This window comes from Schistocerca nitens, chromosome 1 (assembly GCF_023898315.1).
Source record: "Schistocerca nitens isolate TAMUIC-IGC-003100 chromosome 1, iqSchNite1.1, whole genome shotgun sequence".
Lineage (NCBI taxonomy): Eukaryota > Metazoa > Arthropoda > Insecta > Orthoptera > Acrididae > Schistocerca > Schistocerca nitens.
In genome coordinates this window covers 540,024,264-540,045,230 of record NC_064614.1, presented here as the reverse complement: position 1 = coordinate 540,045,230, position 20,967 = coordinate 540,024,264, and the positions used below count along the sequence as shown (strand labels likewise).

General features: G+C 40.3%; 1 protein-coding gene across 6 annotated transcripts in view; it reads right to left on the bottom strand.

Annotated features, from left to right (window-relative positions):
* The window catches only part of LOC126253797 (ATP-binding cassette sub-family C member 5-like), a 546,227-nt gene that overhangs the window by 68,206 nt on the left and 457,054 nt on the right, over nt 1-20,967 (bottom strand). For all 6 annotated transcript variants that reach the window (XM_049955254.1, XM_049955255.1, XM_049955256.1 and 3 more), the window contains one exon: nt 11,364-11,526. In XM_049955254.1, coding sequence (XP_049811211.1) covers nt 11,364-11,526 — 163 coding nt within the window. The remainder of the gene's footprint in view (nt 1-11,363; nt 11,527-20,967) is intronic.

Below are 20,967 nucleotides of genomic sequence, written 5' to 3'. Positions count from 1 at the left end.
TTTTCACTAGGCAACTTCTGGATGTTGTACATTCATATTTTATTTGGGACTGGGTACAACATTTGGTCACACTTGTATAACATTCATTTAGAAGGTTATTTCCATACATACATTTGCTTTTTATAATGTTTTTGTTTTAGTGAAAGTGGCATGAATTCTTACTTTCTAGCAATGACTCATAAATTATTTGTAGAGCAATTTGGCTACATATTATACACCAAGTTGACAAACTCATACAATAGCAATATGCCCATATGCAGAAGGCAATAGAATCATGTATGCAAAGTATAAAAAGATAGTGCATTGGCAAGCTGTCATTTGTACTCGTGTGATTCATGTGAAAATGTTTTCAACGTGATTATGGCCACATGAAGGGATTTAACAGTCTTTGAATATGGAAGGATAGTTAGAGACAGATGCATTTGTGCAAAGTTGTTTGTGCTAAAAGACAAGCACCAATGTGTGAAATAACCACACAAATCAATTGGGGATGTACAACAAACATATCCATTAGGACTGTGCAGTGAAATTTGGCATTAATGGGCTATGGCAGCAGACAATCAATGTGAGTACTTTTGCTAACATCATGACACTGCCTGCAGCACCTTTCCTGACCATATAGGTTGGACCCTAGCAGACTGTTAAACTATGACCTGCTCAGATGACTCCTGATTTCAGATGGTAAGAGCTGATGGTAGGATTCAAGTGTGGTGCAGACCCCAGAAAGCCATGGACTCAAGGTGTCAACAAGGCACATCACTGTGGAAGCTGGTGAAACTCCATAATGGTACGGGCTGTGTTTATTCGGAATGGACTGGGTTCCCTGGTACACCCAAACTAATCATTGACCAGAAATGGCTACGTTTGGCTTGTTGGAGACCACTCGCAGTCATTCATGGACTTCATGTTCCCAAACAATGATGGAATTTTTATGGATTATAATGCACCATGTCACCAGGCCACAGTTGTTTGGGATTGGTTTGAACACGGGTTCATGTTGGCTTTTGATTTATATCTTTTATAACTCTCACAGGAACTCCGCAGATTAAAATTACATGTTTGCTGTAAATGACCAGTTCTATGTGAGGACTTTACATAATTTTTGACATTACAAAGTGTGTTGACATAGTGATTTATGTGGAAGACTCTAGTTTTACTACTTTGGTATTCTGCAGGCATTGCAGAAATGAAGTGTAAAGAATGGTTTTTACTCCATTATGTGAGGCAGACTGCTTCCTCGCTTTATTGAAACTTTGGAACACTTCCTATATAGATTCCCAAGAATGTTTATTATCACATCAACACCTACTCTCGAATACTAGTATGCAGTTTATTTATGTGTGTGAATAATTTAAGTGTAGTCATTTTGTGTGTGATATTTGACTTTTGCGCCCACAACCAAAGTCAAACAAGTTGAAAAAATATAGAGAAATGACAGATGTTTGCTTGCTTGTAGGAACCTATACAATAGAATACATAGCTAGGCCACAGCAATATTAACTTTTCATATAACAGTCTCAACCGAACAGCAACAGCAACAGGAACAGGAATCAGTTAAAGGAAATTAGAAGCAGTTACGATTATTATAGCCCCTCTGTTAACTCTAATTCAACGTAGATCCCTAGAACAAAAAAAGTGCCCCATAGCTGGATGAAAGCACAGGACACACCTGTCTACAGGAAGGGTAGCAGAAGTGACCCACAAAACTACCATCAAATATGTTTGACATCCATTTTTTTTGGAAAACATTTTGTGTTCAAACATCATGAAGTATGTATAAAAAAGTGTCAGACTTCTTGCCACATCAATTCAGGTAAAACTTTGAGATTGTGATGATTACCTCCATTGTCCTCATCAGGAGCAACTGACTATCAAAACTAATGTTGTAGGGTCCTTATATAGCCCATAGATGTCTTCTGATTGGTTGATGATTATGTAATACCATCACAAATGGTGTCAATGTCTGCACTGGTAGTGCCACTATTCCTGTAGTAGTGTAAATACTGTGATGAGTATCTCAGTCTCTTTTTTGCATTGGGAGCTCATTTCCAGGCACTGGTAATATTATATCCACTGCCGTGGTTCAAGTTCTTCTCACGGATTCATATTTCTACAGCCTCTTCAATTACAGAATCCCAGTATATAGGAGCCTGGGCTGAAACTTTCATTTCATCAAATAATATTTTGTATTTTTTTCTGAAGCTGTGCTCAGCAACTACAGATTTCTCAAGTTCTTCATTTTTATTATATGGAAATGATACGGATGGACTGACTGATTTATTTGCTTCTGCTCTTACAAGGGGCATCATAAATCCCATGGAACCTGAGGCTGAGTCTGTCCTTAACCAGGGCTAGCATCAACTTTACCTTCCTAGGAGGTTGGAAAATACATTTTATCTTCCCAGGACTCTGCCTATTTTGCTGGATGTAGCACTGTGGAAAGGGAGGAATACAATCAGTGGCTCATCATGTGAACATTCATTTTCATGTTTCCTTTCCTTGGAGAAGGCTGACTTCATATCACCTGAATCATAGCCATTCTTTTGGAACACATATTTCAGATGATTAATTTTGGAATGCAAGTGGTGCTCATTAGAAGCTAAACCATCCGCAACGGTGTTAAGCCATCTATAGCCTATATAAGGCCACCACAACAGTAGTTTTGAAAGTCAGTTGCTCCTGGTAAAGACAATTGAGCTGTCATTGAAAGCTCAAGGTTTTACCCTGAACTGAAATGGCAAGAAGTCAGAAAGCGTTTTATACAATACTGCTGTCATAAACGGCTTCATTCTCATGATGAGGTATCTCAAATAGAATGACCTCAGCACAAATTTTGAAAGCATCGATCTTGTGAAACCCTACTAGCATTTTTCTCATGTGACATAATAAAAGCCACAGACCAAGCCTGTCAGGTAGATGCCATATTATTGCTTTCCAAAGAACATTTGACTGAGTGCCATACTACAGTTTTTATCAAAAGTATGACCATGTGGGGTATCAAGAGAAATTTGTGATTGGATTGATGATTTTTTGGTAGGGAGGACACAGCAAGTTATCCAGCATGGAAAGTCACTGATGGATGTGGAAGTAACTTGGGGAGGATCCATAACATCAGACTTTTAGCAGGTGTTCAGTTATCTACAATGAAGTACAGTTTCAAAGAAGCTGCACAAATATCCAGCCAGAGCTTGATGAGATCTTAAAGTGGTGCAAAGATTCACAACTTGCTTTAAATGTTCGCAATTATTAAATTGTGCCCTTCACAAGATGAAGAAACATAGTAACCTAAATCACGTAGCAGATTTCAGTTTATTGGTACGATACTACAGAAATACAATCAGTCTAAAAGAAGACTGCTTACAAATTGCTGATTGACTTCTAGAAAATCCAGTGGGCAGTGGAGTTTTTCAATCATTCTAGTCACCAGGCCCAGATGGGATTTTTCTGGCTCTACTGCAAGAAGCAGGAGGGAATAATTAAATTCATATGCAGACTGTTTAGAGTCAGTCTAGTGGCAGAAGTCATCCCCAATACTTGGAGGACAGTAAACATTGTTTTCATTCAGAAGTCAGGGAGAACTGATCATACCAAGGCTAAGGATATAGGCCTAATCACTCTGTCCCCCTTTCTTTTACAGACATTATAAAAAAAAAAAACTGGTTAATGTGCACATGATAAAGAGAATGTTAGCTGAGGTTCCTCTACATGGAAAAAAAAAAAAAAAAAAAAAAAAAAAACCATGCGTATCAACCAGGAAAATCATGCAAAACTGCTCTTTACCAAATTGTTAGCAAGGTAGAAAAAGCTCTACACATTCAAGAAGTTGCTCTCTGCATCTTCCTGGATACTGAGGGGGCTTTATGCAACATGATCTTCAAATCCAAGTTTAGAGCTGCCAAACAGCATGGCATTAAGACCACCATGTTGAGCAAATGAAAGGTAAAAGTCACATTGACAGATGTAAAAATGGGGATTAACACCACCAGATAGTGTCTACAACGTGGGGTTTTGTCCCCACTACTGCAGAACCAGGTGATGAATGAACTCATTAAAGAGTTAAATGATAGAGATTACTTTTACCAGGGATACACAGACAATTTAGTCATAGTAATACTTGTAAAATTTGCAGGTACCATTAGAACAATGACATGGTGTGCTCTGAACATGCTGCAAAATGAGCAGGAAAAGGAGTCTAAGGCTTAGTCCCAGGAAAACTGTTATAGTACCATTAATGAGGAAGCATATTCAGGACACATATTGAAATCATAAGCTCTTCAGTGGTTACCTAGAGGTAACCAAGGATGCAAAACTAACATGGACTCCTCACACAGAAGAATAAAAGTTCCAAGGCAAAAGGTGCTCTCACGTGCACTACAAGGGCCTGTGGTAAAAACTGTGATCTATGTCCCAGAAGCATGTACGGATATCCAAATCTGTTATAAAACCTATGATACATTTATGGGACTCCAGTATGGTGGAATAAAGCAGAGCAAAAGGTGGCTGCTGAGGAGCTTGGAAAGGTGCAGAGATTGGCCTGCGTTGCATAATAGGAGGAATTAGCAACAAAAACACTGCAGGAAAGCAGACCATGCTGGACTTGTCTCCGTTACACCTTTGGGTTACAATAGAGGCAACAAGTGGCCTTTTCAGATGCTTTACACTCCAATGGTCAAATGGCTTTTGATGTGAATAGCATGAAATATATGAAAGCAAACACCCTACAACAATCATCAAAAGGGCTCAGGCCGGAGTAGGGAGCGTTACGGTCTGGGGAATGTTGTGTCATTCCCTGAGTGATTTTGTCAATCTGGAAGGCACAATGAATCAACACAAGTATACATCTATCCATGAGGACCATGACCACCCCCAATGTGCAGTTTGTTTTTCATAGGCATGACAGCACACTAAATGTAACATGTCACACAGCTTGCCACGTACATGCATGGTTCAAAGAGACCAGGGTGAATTTACTTTACTACCCTGGCCATCTTGCTCCCCAGACTTAAAACCAAATGAGTCTCCTTGGGACCAGCTTGATCGAGCCATACGCACTCTGGTAACTCCACCTACAAACCTAACACAGCTAACCAAGGTACTGGAGTTGGCATGGCTCCACATCGCTGTCAGTACCTTCCAGAACCTCAATGACTCTCTTCATGCATGTCTTACACTGGTCTGTGCTGCAAAAGGTTGTTATTCATGCTTTCAACAGGTGGTCATACATTAACGTGACTTGACAGTGTACATTTCAACACGCTGTAGCATCTCACAAGGTGAACTTCAGAAATCCTCTTTGCCCTTTTTAATTTTATTTGCCTGAAATGATTGTATCCCGACTCACAGAAAGAAGCTATTTTAATCCCAATCTTGAATCTTGGGAAGGACTGTACATGCCTGAATAGTTATCATAGTGTATGAAAGACACTGCAGTGTACGGTCAACGGCTGTCTTTCGTGAATCTCAGGATTCAGAAAAGTCCTTAGTCGTTTTCCATGGGGTTACAAGAGGTATAGTTCCACTTTTGATAACCTGATCTGCTGTAGGTGGCTGTAAAACAGGTTTTCATACACAATCAAGAAGGACTGTCTTTTAGAAATAAATACTGTTCATTCCAAAATTTTACATCAATGATTGAACAGGTCTTCTCTTTGGTTTTTGATGAGGATCAGTATCATTTCATGTTTAAGACATTTGAAGAAGGAAAGACTCTTACTCTAGCTTTTAAGTCCAATATTTTAGATAGATCTGAAGATATTTTTAGATAGAAATAACAACTTCATTATATTATTCACCGATAGCTCAAACCAAGGGAACTCTCTCAAGTGCTGAGTTGTTTTCCCCACGACAGTCTTCAGTATTTACCTTCTCAATCAGTACACTGTACATAGCATGCAATCCTGAAGGAAATATTACAGATACGGTGTCATCAAAACAAAAAAGGTTCTCATCAGTTCTGATTCACACAGTGCCTTACAAGTACTGCAGCAATATACCCCACACAGAAAATCTGCCTGCTGACAAAGTCTCCACCATCATGGTTTTGAAGCACAATGATTACTTGGCAGAAGGAATCCACCAGCTGTAAGATTCATTCACCTACAAACTGTGCCACATTGACCCCATTCCAGAAATCCATCAGGATCTCCGCTCTCTCCTTAAATCCTTAGGCCCATCCCATAACCTCTCTCTGAAGTCCATCTCTCTCCTCATCCCTATCATTTCCCCAATCCTACCTTCTACATGCTTCCTAAAGTCCATACACCCAACATCCCAGTACACTCCATTGTGGCTGGTTACTGTGCCTCCACTGAGAGAATCTCTACTCTCATGGACCATCTCCTTCAGCCTATTGCCCACAACATACCCTCCTATATAAAAGATACCAAACATTTCCTGCACCAGCTCTTTACAGTTCCTGTTCCTTTACCCTGCTTGTCACTATTGATGGCACCTCCCTCTTCACTAACATCCCTAATGCCCATGGCCTAACTGCTACTGAACACTATGTTCCAAATGAACAACCTCCTTCCTAGCTGCCACAAACAACTGCATCCTCACCCACGATTATTTCTCCTTTGTAGGCATTACCTACAAACAAATTCAGGGTACAGCTATGGGCACCCACATGGCACCATCCTTTATCAACTTATTTGTGGGCCATCTAGAAGAATCATTCCTGAACACACAGAATCCCAAACCCCACATCTGGTTAGTCACCCAAGGTTGTCACATCTGTACTGATGAGTGGTCCCTCTTGAAATATATGAAGTGTCTCATTGAGGCCTTCACAGACTGTAATTAGCCCCCCCCCCCCAGCCTTGTACAAAAGCAGATCTCTCATACCCTATCTCTCCAATTACTCCCCACCACCCAAAGTCCCATTGTTCGGCCACAGAAGAGCATTCCACTTGTGAAACAGTACCACCAAGGACCAAAGCAACTGAATCACATTTTCTGCCAGGGTTTTGACTGTGTCTTGTTGTGCCCCGAAATAAGGAATGTTTTACTCACTATCATTCCCACCTGTCCCACAGTTGTAATCCACCACCTACCAAACCTACACGACATCCTTGTCCATCCCTGCACAACCCCACCTCCCAACCCCTTGCCCCATGGCTCATAGTCCTGTAATAGACCAATATGTAAGACCTGTCCCATAGATCCCATCTACTCCAGTCCGGTCGCAAGCATTACCTACCCCATCAAAGGCAGGGCTATATGTGAAACCAGTCATGTGATGTACAAGCTACGCTGCAACCATTGTGGTGCATTCTACCTGAACATGACAACCAACACGCTGTCTGTCTGCAAGAATGGTCATCAACAAACGGCGGCCCAGAAACAGCTGATCCGCCACATTGCTGAATACGCTGCCCAATATGACATTCTTCGTTCCAATGATTGCTTCACAGCCTGTGCCAGCTGGATCTTTTCCACCAATTTACGAACTGCACAGGTGGGAACTCTCGCTGCAATATATCCTACATTCCTGTAAACGTCCTGGCCTCAACCATCATTAGTCATTATCCTTACCTACCTAGCCCTTGCCTGTTTCCGTTCCAGCACTTCATAGCCTCTATTTCACCAATGCACCCTCACTCTTTTTACTTTTCTTCTTTTCCGCTACCTCCTTGCTGTCCTAACCTCTCTCCACCCTGTCCCTGTATGCTCTAACAAACAGTACTTTACCACCCCTCACATCTACAACTGCTATCCCCCCCTCCCCCCCCCCCCCCCAAGCCTCCTCCTTAATCCCACCACCTGGTTGCCTCTCCCATCATGTGCTGCTGCTTGTTGGTTTCAGCCACCAGAGACTGTGGTCATGTGTGTGTGAGTTGTGTTTACGTGAGTGTGTGTGAGTTGTCTATTTCTGACGAAGGCCTTGTTCGACGAAAGCTCATTTTCTGACAGTCTTTTTGTTGTGCCTGTATGTGACTCAGCATCTCAACTATATGGTGAGTAGCAACTATGATTTTCATAATATTGTTTCTAGTATCATTATTGTGTGGAATGAAATGAACATATGACATTAATGGCTGGAGTTGTTCAGCCACCTAGTCCAAAGCTTTTTATTTGATACCACTTTGACTACTTATGCATCAATGACAATGAGGACAACACAACACCCAGTCTCCGAACAGATAAAATCCCTGACTGGCCAGGAATTGAACCTGGGCCCCTGCGTGTCAGTCTGCTGCACTGGCCACCCAGCTACAGAGGTAGACATCATTGTTATGTAATGAGCTGTGACTGATTGTTGGTCACAAAATTTCACATACAGAGAGGCTGTTATGATAATCACTTAATTTATGCATTTCAAAAGCTCTATTATACTGGCATATGAATTTCATTTTAAGTTTTTAACATGCACGTCCAACACCTTTGGTAATCCCAGTTTATTGTTTAAATTTTTCCATGTGCATAACTGATAAGACAGAGGTCAGGTTTTATATTGGATGTACTTCAATATATCAAAGTTAATTTTAGTCTGTTTGAGGAGAACAAATTAATATCTTTCAAGAAAAATGTCTTCATTCATTATTCACACACTGTGTTCCATAATTCCCATTAATAAAATTGTACATTATACACTAACTGGCAGAAGAAGCCACTACAAGCTACATCTATAAAGTATACTAACACCCAGCAACACACACACACACACACACACACACACACACACAACACACACACACACACACACACACACATATATATAGAGGGAAACATTCCACGTGGGAAAAATATATCTAAAAATAAAGATGATGTGACTTACCAAACGAAAGCGCTGGCACGTCGATAGACACACAAACATACACACAAAATTCAAGCTTTCGCAACAAACTGTTGCCTCATCAGGAAAGAGGGAAGGAGAGGGAAAGACGAAAGGATGTGGGTTTTAAGGGAGAGGGTAAGGAGTCATTCCAATCCCGGGAGCGGAAAGACTTACCTTAGGGGGAAAAAAGGACGGGTATACATTCGCGCACACACACACACACACACACATATCCATCCACACATATGTGTGTGTGTGTGTGTGCGCGAGTGTATACCCGTCCTTTTTTCCCCCTAAGGTAAGTCTTTCCGCTCCCGGGATTGGAATGACTCCTTACCCTCTCCCTTAAAACCCACATCCTTTCGTCTTTCCCTCTCCTTCCCTCTTTCCTGATGAGGCAACAGTTTGTTGGGAAAGCTTGAATTTTGTGTGTATGTTTGTGTTTGTTTGTGTGTCTATCGATGTGCCAGCACTTTCGTTTGGTAAGTCACATCATATAATCATGTTTATATTCAGTTCTAAAACATATCATACAAAATTAAATTAAAACTTATGTTCTACAACACAAGAATATATACATGTGGTTGGCTGATCAGTTGCTTAAAAAATGACAAACCACACACTTTACAAGACATTAAAACATGCAGCCCAAAAGCTTAAACCAGAGTCCAGACACAAAAGAAACTATTATTTCTCTTGTCTCATCTTGAGGACAAGTTCCCATTTACATTTGCTTCTGCCCTCTTGTCCCAGTTAAAATGTGTACAGTGATTCGTGTTCTCTACGCATCCCAGACTGGGGCTTCCTTCTACAAGAGTATGAAGCCATTATTTAATGAACAACGCCCATCCTCCCACCATTCCAAGGCTTCTTACTGATGACAGCCCATAGGGAAGCGGCACATTGCATTCCTTGCTGGTCTCCTTGGTTGCTCGCTCATTTCCCGAAATTCCAGTAAAATGAACCATGTTTCCCCTGCTACTGAAAAATCAGTTATTTGGCGGATTGCAGATCTTTCTGTGGTTGCATGTTGAGGGATTTGGGGAATGATGGTGAGGCAAGGTTCAAGTTTAAGAAATTATGGAAAGTTGACAGGGAGTGATTGGGGGGCACTTGGATGGATCACTGTTGGATGGAGGAATAGACTGAGTCAGACAGTGTTCAACATTGGTATTTAGTTGAGTTTGATTGGTACGGTTGGAGGCAAAAAAGTGTTTCCACTGTAGAGACTGGGAGAAGGAGAGAAGGTCTTTAACAAGTTCTGCATGATTGAATTTGGGAGTGGGGCAAAAAGTGAGGCCTTTGGAAAGGACTAATACTTCTGCAAGGCTTAGGCTTTTGGCAGAAAGGTTAAAGACCGTGTTTTGGGTCTGCAAAATTTCTGAATTCTGTGTGTTGGTGAGAGTGAGTATTAGAGGATGGGGTAAATGTAGGAGATCTGCGAGACAGGGTTTGTCAGCTATGAGTGTATGTGGTGGAGGCTGTTGTAGAGGTAGTGGTAGTCCAAGGTGGGAGCAGGTAGTGAACAGGTTGGAGAGTTTTTTGAGTTGGCATAGTGCATGCTGCTTTAGCTCCTCAAGCGCAAGAGTTTCAGTGTGTGATGTGGGATGCAGTAATTTGGGATTGCACAGAAGGAGAATTTTGTGGATGGAGGGAAGGTATTGCAAGGAGGTTTGGGAATGGTTGATATGGTTTTGCAGGACCATGCTGGTGAGGGTTAAGGATTGATGGAATTTGAACAGATGGAGGTCATTGTGGAGGGAAGGGTGGCAGCCGGAGATGGGTAATTTGATGGTAAGGCCATCTGGGGGGATTCCATGTGCCAATCAAGAATGCAGGAACAGTATGTGGAACTGGGTTCCAGCTAGAACCCAGAGAATAAGACATGAATTACTCTTTACTTAATTTAGCAATCTAGCGTGGCACAATATTCTGAAGGGATAACAGGCATGGTATTAGAAATAACTTTAAAACTAATTAAAATGAAATCTATTTGACAATTTTTTTGCACCATAGTACAATATTTCACAGATGATTGTACAGTTTGCACATTTTTCTCCTACATCATTAAATCTTTAATTAAAATTATTTGTTTTAATCTTCAGATAATTGGGCTTAATGACAACTATATAAGTGGAAGCATGCAACCACATATGTAGTGGATTTGTATATTTCACTTGTTTACTTTGTACATCAGCGACAATTTCCAAATTTTAGTAAATAATTTTGGATTTTGTTCAGTTGAAGAACCAACAAACTGAACCAGTCTATGTTTGCAATAATTACTAAAAATAATAAAATAAAAGTAGTTGTAACTACATCCACAAATAACATGGTTATTTTGATAGTACACCTAAAAAGCACAGCATATATTTCTGAAGAAGCTTTGGCTCCTGGATTTAGCAAGGGATCATCTGTTCCAGGAACACAAGCTAATACAACTAGTGAAGCATTTTACAGTTATGTGTCAGAATATCTGTAGCTGTTCAGCAACCTTTTCCTTTTTTTATGTATAAAATTTAAGAAGCATTTTACATTTATTTTTCTTTTGACTATTGCAGCTACAAACAGTATATTATTAACATACCTATTTTTTCAGCAGATTCAATGATAAAATTAATACCCTTTAAGACATTTGGCAAACCTTCTCTGTAACAGAGGCTGACATTTTTGAACTCAATTCTGCCCTTTGTAGGCCATTCTGGCAACACATTGGTTTTTGCTGTTTTGAAATCCTCTGGCATTAATTTCTGTCAAAAAATAGCAGAAACAGAAATACAATTTTGTAATATACAGACACTGGTAAGAAATATTGTGAATTTACTACACATCATCCCTTATCTCTAGTAGTATGCACTCATGTTATTGGCAAAAGAAGCAATCTTGGTATGAGTTTCATGCAATTGCGGTATATCGCATTAATAGTAAATTGTGTTCAACATTTCAAAATGGAATGACCACCACCAAGTTTTCAGTGTGAATGTATGGCTGCAATCAGTCTGTGTCACAAAAACCAATATCTCATTGCTAAGAACATGAGCCTGAGTATTTGTTTCACAACTTAGATTACTTGAATTTCAACTCAAAAATAGAGCTTCCAAAGACAAAAATGTGAACTAAAGCTTCAAGAAGTTCTGTATCACACTGTTATACCACACCATTCTTAATTTTCCTGCATTTCTTTTCTCTTTGCCACTTTCTATTCCTTACCAAAACAAAACAATAAGTATTTTCTCAGCATCTTAACCTATTATCATCTCTCACTCTTTTTGAATTTATTGATATTTATTATGTTCTGTTCATCCCCCCATCAACCCCTGCTGTCTCATCCCCATTCCTACCACACACATTCTTAGATATGACTTCCTTTAACTTTTATTTTTTATTTGCATGATGTTTCTTATTTCCAGTTAAGCTAACATCGTTGACCTCTGCTATTCATAAGTACTTTGTAAGCTCAATTTTGGCTCTTATTTCATTGTAGCTTACAACTCTTTTTCCATTCCCAGTGTCTCTTCTGGCCTATGTTTTAGAAACACTACCAATGCCATTACATATTTTGTCCCTTATTAATTTTTGTTCCTTTGTCCTGTATAGAGAATTGCCAAAAAGTTGAGCAACTTAAGGATCCAATATCTACTACATCAGTTGTTTATCTACCAGTCCTTATTATCTGAGTGATATAAGATATTCTCTTTTATCTCAAATATTATTTAACTTTTACTGTTTTTAGTCTGCAAAATCTTTTTTGAATGAAGTACTGACACATTCTTCCATTTCAACAAGATGCTCCTGGAAATAACAAACAAAACTAGGAAATGTTGCAATTGAAAAATATATTTCCTTACTTATTCCAGTAACTTACATAATTATCTGCCATTATATATTGCAGATATCAGTTAATAGTATGATCACTGCTTATGGGCCATCATTGCCATAATGCATAATCTACTGGCAGATGTTAGTACACTCATGTAAATATTAAGCAGTCAATAGTACACCAATAATAGGTTAAAAACAGGAGTGAAAACTCAATGGCTTTCTTCAGAGTATCATTGGAACTTAACCATCCTGCAGCTACTATGCATTATATATATTTGTACAACTGCAATTGAACACCGTTTCATATCATTCACATATTATCATATAATCAACTTCTTATTACAATCTAAACATTGCATAAACCAGAATGGCAATCACTAGTCAAATGTGCTACTGTATTTTCTCTTCCCAGTTTCACACTAATGATATATTTGATATGTTACTCTAGTGCCTTGTCTGCAAATATTAATTAACAATTTTTTCATTAAATAAACATAGTAAATTAAAAAAATTAGTACAAATAATTCATGACAAAGTTATCCTTAACATGTAACAGTGGAGAATGTTTTATTTTGGCACTCAGTAATAATAATATACACAGTGTATCTGAAATGAATGTAGAAAATGAAAGGGCTGGTTGAGTGGTTCATAATAAGCATATTTCACATAGCAACCAATGCCCACTTCCATTATTGTACAGTGCTAGGTGTCGTTGAACAGCGTCACGTGCCACCAAGAGGTAGGCACACAACAAACCTTTCGAACCATCATGGTAGCAGGTCTGCAGGGCAATTCAATGTATTTGTGGCAAAAAGATAAATGAGAAGTTGGGGTGAAGTTTATATTTATTTGAAAACAGTTACAAAAAGTGCTCAAAATTACACCCTTCTGCTTGAATGCATGCCATGCAGTGGCACTGGAGTGACTGTCACACCCTTTCAAACACTCCTGGCAAAGTGGAAGCTCTATTGGGGCTGCCACAATGTGCACTATCAGCTCTTCATCAGTCTCAATGGGTATTTTACAATGACAAATTTCAAATGGTCCCAAAAGAAAAAAATCAATGGGCGCCAAGTCAGGGGAACGTGCAGGCCATGCCAGCAGTCCACCTCTTCCTATCCAGTTCTCACCAAAGGTTTCATCCAAACGCATTCACACAGCTTGTATGAAGTGAGCAGGTGCACCATTGTGCTGGCACAACATTCACTGTTGAACATTGAGTGGAACATGTTCCAACAGCTCTGGCAGGGTTTACTGTAAAAAGATGGAATGATCTGTTTGTGTTCAGTTACTGGGGAAACATGTTATTGACCAATCAGATTATTGCCTACCAAGCCGGCCCAAATGTTGACAGCAAAGCGATCTAGGTGACCACAAACAAAGGTCACATGTGGATTTTCTCGTGCCCATGTGTGCTGCTGTTGAACATGACAACTTTGCGAAAACCACTGGCAGAAAACCATCTGGGTTATGGTCATGAATCTTCTGAAGGCAGTAGGGACGGAAATCATTTTCTTGCTAAACATGCCAAATTGTGGAATGGCTTACACCCATTTCCCATGCAACACACCATGAATTTGTTCAGGGTGTGTTTTCCAGTGGTGCTAATGCCTCCTATTCAAGCCCTGGTGTATGCACTGTGCAATGATGATCGCATCCATTAGGCCTTCGTACATGTGACACAGAATAAATGCACCATGTTTCAAAGTAGACCTTAAATGCACGGTGCCATTACGAGAACACTCCAGTGGAAAATGCACCTCAAGTAAATCTGTCCCTCATAAGGAACTGTGGATGGCAGCAAATGTGTGTGGACCTGGCACTCGATGATTTGGAAACCACTGAACATATAGACATTGGGCAGTGTGAGCATTTCCATGCCCTGGCCTGTAAGCACAATGCATGTCTGCCCTTTCCTCCCAAGAATAGCACTCCATTCCCTGTCCACACCACACAGTAGCAAACAGAAGAGTGTCCTCATGTAATGACAAACTGATGCAGGGGAAACCAGACTCCACAGTGTGTAAAGGTGCTGCCCTCTATGCAACACCTATCAAACAGCCATTTGCACAGCCAAAAGCACTGCGTTCACATCCAAGTAAGAAGCAGAAAACCTGTAATGTTGCCCCACCTGGAATATCTGCAACTATGTCGACTACAAGTCATAAAACTTCCACCTGATGTCTCTTTTACCATGATGTCACAAATACACTGAAATCGTTGCCCTACAGAGCTGCTACCATGATGGCTCAGATGGCATATTATGTGCCTGCACTCTTGGCAGCGCAGACACTGTTCAACAACATCTAGTGCCTATGCTAAGGGATGTTGATACAGGATGCTATGTGAAATATGCTTTTTATTACCCACTCTACCTGTCCTCTCATTTCTTACATTCATATCAGGTAGATCCTGAATATATTTTTTATTTAGAGTAAATAGATGGTCTGCTTAGACAGAGGTAGTCTGTTTCTGTCTCACAGGGCACAGCCTTATCAAAGGCACCTTCAGTGCTGGGCAGGGGGGTTTGCGTGCTCCAGTGAAGTTGAGGGCTATGCCATCATAGCTACCGGCAGGGTACTGAAGCTCAGCCAGACAGGCCTCGACCGATGTCCTACAGGTTGGGAGATGAGCATGGATTTTCACCTCATGAAATGGAATTGTGGCTGATGCCATACATCAGTCTATGAAGAATGTGGAGTACAGGATGATGAACTGATAAGGGAAATGTTGACAAGAAGGAAAAGAAATAGGTGGGTTGATGATATGGAAGAGGACTTCAAAGCAATGGGAATCAGGAACTGGAAGAAGTAAGCAGTAGACAGAAGCAAGTGGAGGCAGATGCCAAAGGAGGCCAAGGTTCTACAAGGATTGCAGCATTGACAAGTAAGTAAGTAAGAGGGCCTGTTCATCTGTAGTCAAATATGCTCATTTTACAATTGATTTCAAGCGTCAACAGATGATGAAGTGAATGCATTTGTAGCACATCTCCAGTTTTTGTTACAGTTGTTATAAGCAATTTCATGTACAAAAGCCAATAACTTAGTCAATAATATGGCACAAACACGATGATAATTTTATAGGAATCATCTCTTTATTGTGATTTGAAAGAAATCTCTAGATTTTCTGTAGTTCTTTTGGAAGTGATTTTACTGTTATAGTGAATATATACATATTTTAGTTGTAGACACAGTCAGAATCTCACCACGATGCTGAATGTCCATACCCATGCAATATCGTGCCTTCAGCCCTCTCCCCCATGGGGAAATCCAAGCAAAATTTACTTACTGGCTGACCAAATATTTAATTCTTACCTACCCTGTTGCTCACTTGCTGCTGCCCCTCCAACTTTGTGACAGCTCTTGCTTACTTTTCTGGCCCGGCCACTACACTGCAATTTACCAGTCATACAATGCTCAGCTAAAATCTGCTGTACATTGACCAATTTGGGTGTCAGACATAACTCTTGTAGCGTCACATCAAATTTTAAGTTAACTGTGAAAAATGCTCATTCATATTTTTTTAAAGACACATACAACAAAGCAGACTATCATTGCAAAAAGTAAAGCTTTCCTCAACCTAAAGGTCAGTCTACAAGGGGCATTATCCGAGATGTGGAGGAGATTCTGCCTGTGGCTATCAAGGGTGCAGGGGTCAGTAGTCTGCAAGCTGTTAGTCAGGTCAGCATCAATGATGCCTGTTGCATGGGTTCTGAGGATACACTCTGTTCCTACAGGTGGCTGGTGGAAGTGGTGAAGACTGCTGGTCTCACATACAGGGTGCAAGCAGAGCTCACAATTTGAAGCACCATCCCAGAGTCGATGGGGGTCCTTTGTTTTGGAGCTGGATGGAGGGTTTCAACAAGGGGCTCTGTTGATTCTGAGATGATCATAGATTTCTGGACCTGCACATGTTGTTGTTGTGGTCTTCAGTCCTGAGACTGGTTTGATGCAACTCTCCATGCTACTCTATCCTGTGCAAGCTTCTTCATTTCCCAGTACCTACTGCAACCTACATCCTTCTGTATCTTATAGCATATTCATCTCTTGGTCTCTCTCTATGATTTTTACCTTCCATGCTGCCCTCCAATACTAAATGGGTGATCCCTTGATGCCTCAGAACATGTCCTAACAACTGATCCCTTCTTCTAGTCAAGATGTGCAACAAACATCTCTTCTCCCCAATCCTATTGAATACCTCCTCATTAGTTATATGATCAACCCATCTAATCTTCAGCATTCTTCTGTAGCACCACATTTCGAAAGCTTCTATTCTCTTCTTGTCCAAACTATTTATCATCCATGTTTCACTTCCATGCATGGCTACACTCCATACAAATACTTTCAGAAACGACTTCCTGACACTTAAATCTATACTCGATGTTAACAAATTTCTCTTCTTCAGAAACACTTTCCTTGCCATTGTCAGTCTACATTTTATATCCTCTCTACTTCGTCCATCATCAGTTATTTTGCTCCCCAAATAGCAAACCTCCTTTACTACTTTAAGTGTCTCATTTCCTAATCTAATTCCCTCAGCATCACCCGACTTAATTCGACTACATTCCATTTTCCTCGTTTTGCTTTTGTTGATGTTCATCTTATATCCTCTTTTCAAGACACAGTCCATTCCGTTCAGCTGCTCTTCCAAGTCCATTGCTGTCTCTGACAGAATTACAATGTCATCGGCGAACCTCAAAGTTTTTATTTCTTCTCTACTGATTTTAATACCTACTCCGAATTTTTCTTTTGTTTCCTTCACTGCTTGCTCAATATACAGATTGAATAACATTGGGGAGAGGCTACAACCCTGTCTCACTCCCTTCCCAACCACTGCTTCCCTTTCATGTCCCTTGACTCTTATAACTGCCATCTGGTTTCTGTACAAATTGTAAATAGCCTTTCGCTCCCTGTATTTTACCCCTGCCACCTTCAGAATTTGAAAGTGAGTATACCAGTCAACATTGTCAAAAGCTTTCTCTATGTCTACAAATGCTAGAAATGAAGGTTTGCCTTTCCTTAATCTAGCTTCTAAGATAAGTCGTAGGGTCAGTATTGCCTCATGTGTTCCAATATTTCTACGGAATCCAAACTGATCTTCCCCGAGGTCGGCTTCTACCAGTTTTTCCATTCGTCTGTAAAGAATTTGCATTAGTATTTTGCATCCGTGACTTATTAAACTGATTGTTCAGTAATTTTCACATCAGCTTTCTTTGAGATTGGAATTGTTATATTCTTCTTGAAGTCTGAGGGAATTTCCCCTGTCTCATACATCTTGCTCACCAGATGGTAGAGTTTTGTCAGGACTGGCTCTGCACATGGGATGCAGAATTGTAGAACTCTCCTTGATAGGTCGGGGGTGTGCTACACAAAGGAAGCAGCTACTCAGGTAGTGGAGTACTTGTGGAGTGGAGATGGAGGTTTTTAGGCAAGGTGGTAGTTTGAGGTCCTGTGATGAACATTCATCAGCTGATATGCAAAGAGAAAAATCAGATTATGTACAAACTGTCAACAATCCGACTGTCAAAATTTTAACTTGAAAATGTTAAAGTATTTGTAACATGTAATGAATTTACTGCCCTTATGGAAATTTCTCAGGCTCAAACTATTCATGGGGCTGAGAGCTGCTGAAACTGGAAGTAGAAAGCACTGAAATGTTTAGTGATTCATGACAAATATCAAACAATGGAAAATCCAGAATGGGATGTAACAATGTTATGAGATATATCATAATATTGTTAGTGATTCATGAAACATATATCAGAAACACAGATTAAATACTATAGGAGAGGGAGTGTTCATCGCAGCTGACGAAAATATTGAGGTCAAATTTGAGCATGACATTGAAGTTATCTAGATGCGTATAACAGGTCTAAGTGGAAACAAGTTAATTGTTGGTTGTTTTTAGTGGCCACTCAATTCTGCTGTGACAGTTTTACAGTCATTCAGAGGAAGTCTACGGTCAATAGCAGGAGATACCCAGATCATGCACTGTTAGTTGGAGGTGACGTTAATCTGCCAAGTATAGACTGGGACATCTATGGATTAACTGCATGTGGTATGGACAGACAGTCTTGTGAAGTAGTTCTGAACAAGTTTTCCGAAAACTGCCTTGAACAAATAATTAGACAACTCACACGCAATGGAAATATTTTAGACCTTTTGTCTGCCAACAGGCCTGACATTATCAACAGTGTCAGCATAAAGACAGGAATAAGTCACAAAGATGCCATCATATCAATGATGGTTATTAAAGTTAACAAATCTGTCAAGAAGACCAGGAGAGTGCTTATGCTAGAAAAAGTATATAAGAAGTTGTCAGAATCCCATTTAGACAATGAATGAGCACCATTTAGCTGCAGCATGACAAAATGACAGACATAGAGGAGTTGTGGATAACGTTCAAACTGATTGTAAATCACACTATGGAGACATATGTGTCAAGTAAGAGGATTAGGGGTGAGAAGGATACTCCATGGTTTAATAATCAAATATGGAAAATGCTGAGGAAACAGGATTGCTGCACTCTCAGTTCAAAAAAGAGTGTGCAAATGTTGCCACGCAAAAATAATTGGAAATACGTGCATTCATAAGATCAATGCATGAAGTATACAACAACTTCCAGCATCATACCTTAGTGGAAGATCTTGCCAAGCACATGAAAAAATTCTGGTCATATGTATAGTCACTAAGTGGGCTGAAGGATTCTACCCAGTCACTCATAAAGCAGTTTAGAGTGGCAGTAAAAGGAAGCTGTGTTTAAGAAATCATTCACACAGGAGGATCACACAAACATACCACCATCTGACTGTCATACAGACTCCCATGTGAAGGACACTGAAATTGGCACCCATGATGTAGAAAAGCAATTGAAAGAGTTGAAAATGCATAAGTCACAAAGTCAAGATGTAATCTCAGTTCTGTGGTATCTTATTGTGAATCACTCGCATAGTGAAAAATCCCAAGCAACTGGAAAAAATGCAAGTGATTTCTCTATGTAAGAAAGGTAAAGAAATTGACTCCCATAGCAACTGACGAATATTCTGAACATCAGTTTACTCCAGAATTCTTGAACGCATTCTGGGTTAGAATATAATACATTTCCTTGATACAGAAAAGCTTCTGATCACAAATCAGCATAAATTTAGAAAGTGTCACTTGTGCAAAACTCAGCTTGCCCTTTTGTCATGTAGATTCCCAGGACTTTGTTCTCAAAGATAAGCATTCATCAGAGATGAGGGTATGATCAGGACTGCTTCAGGGAAGTGTGATAGGATTCCTTTTGTTCTCTATGCACATAAATGACCTGACCGACAGGGTGAGCTGCAATTCATGGCTGTTTGCTGATGTGCTGGAGCATACAGGAGGGTGTTGTTGTTGAGTGACTGTAGAAGTATACAAGATGACTTACACAAAATTTCTTGTTGGTGTGATGAATAGCAGGTTTCTCTAAATGTAGAAAATTATAAGTTATGCGGATGAGTATGAAAAACAATCATGTAATGTTTGAATACAGCATTAATGGGGTCATTTTGACACAGTCACTCTGACTAAATACACACATCAAAAAAAGTTTTGCATTACCCCGGTTGCCAGAACTCCTGAAGATAGATGTTGACTGTGGATATTGTATCACAGACAACGTCCCTTTCACTGTTCAGAGATGTTGCTAAACCCACCCAAAGATTTAAACAACCATGTATGAGCAGTGCCTATTAGATGGAGGGGATCTGACAGCCGATCAGTTCCAGTCATTTCACCAGGAAGGAGGTACATGGCTCATGTTGTCTGTGGTTCAACCATGCCTTGACGGTCAATACTGATTGCGTCCACATTGTACTTTGTGCCAGGAAGGGCTTTCAACAAGAGAAGTATACAGGTGTCCCGGAGTGAACCAAAGTGATGGTGTTCGGACATGGAGGAGATAAAGAGAGACAGGAACTGTCGATGACATGCCTCACTCAGGACGCCAAAGGGCTACTACTGCAGTGGATAACCACTACCTAGGGATTATGGCTCGGAGGAACTCTGACAGCAATGCCACCATGTTGAATAATGCTTTTTGTGCAGCCACACAACATCATGTTATGACTCAAACTGTGTGCAATAGGTTGCATGAAGTGCATCTTCACTCCTGTCGTCCATGGTGAGGTCCATCTCTGCAATGACGACACCATGCAGCACAGTACAGATGGGCCCAACAACATGCCACATGGACTGCTCAGGACTGGCATCATATTCTCTTCACCGATGAGTGTCGCATATGCCTTCCACCAGACAATCATCGGAGACGTGTTTGGAGGCAACCAGTCAGGCAGAACGCCCTAGACATACTGTCCAGCAAGTGCAGCAAGGTGGAGGTTCCCTGTT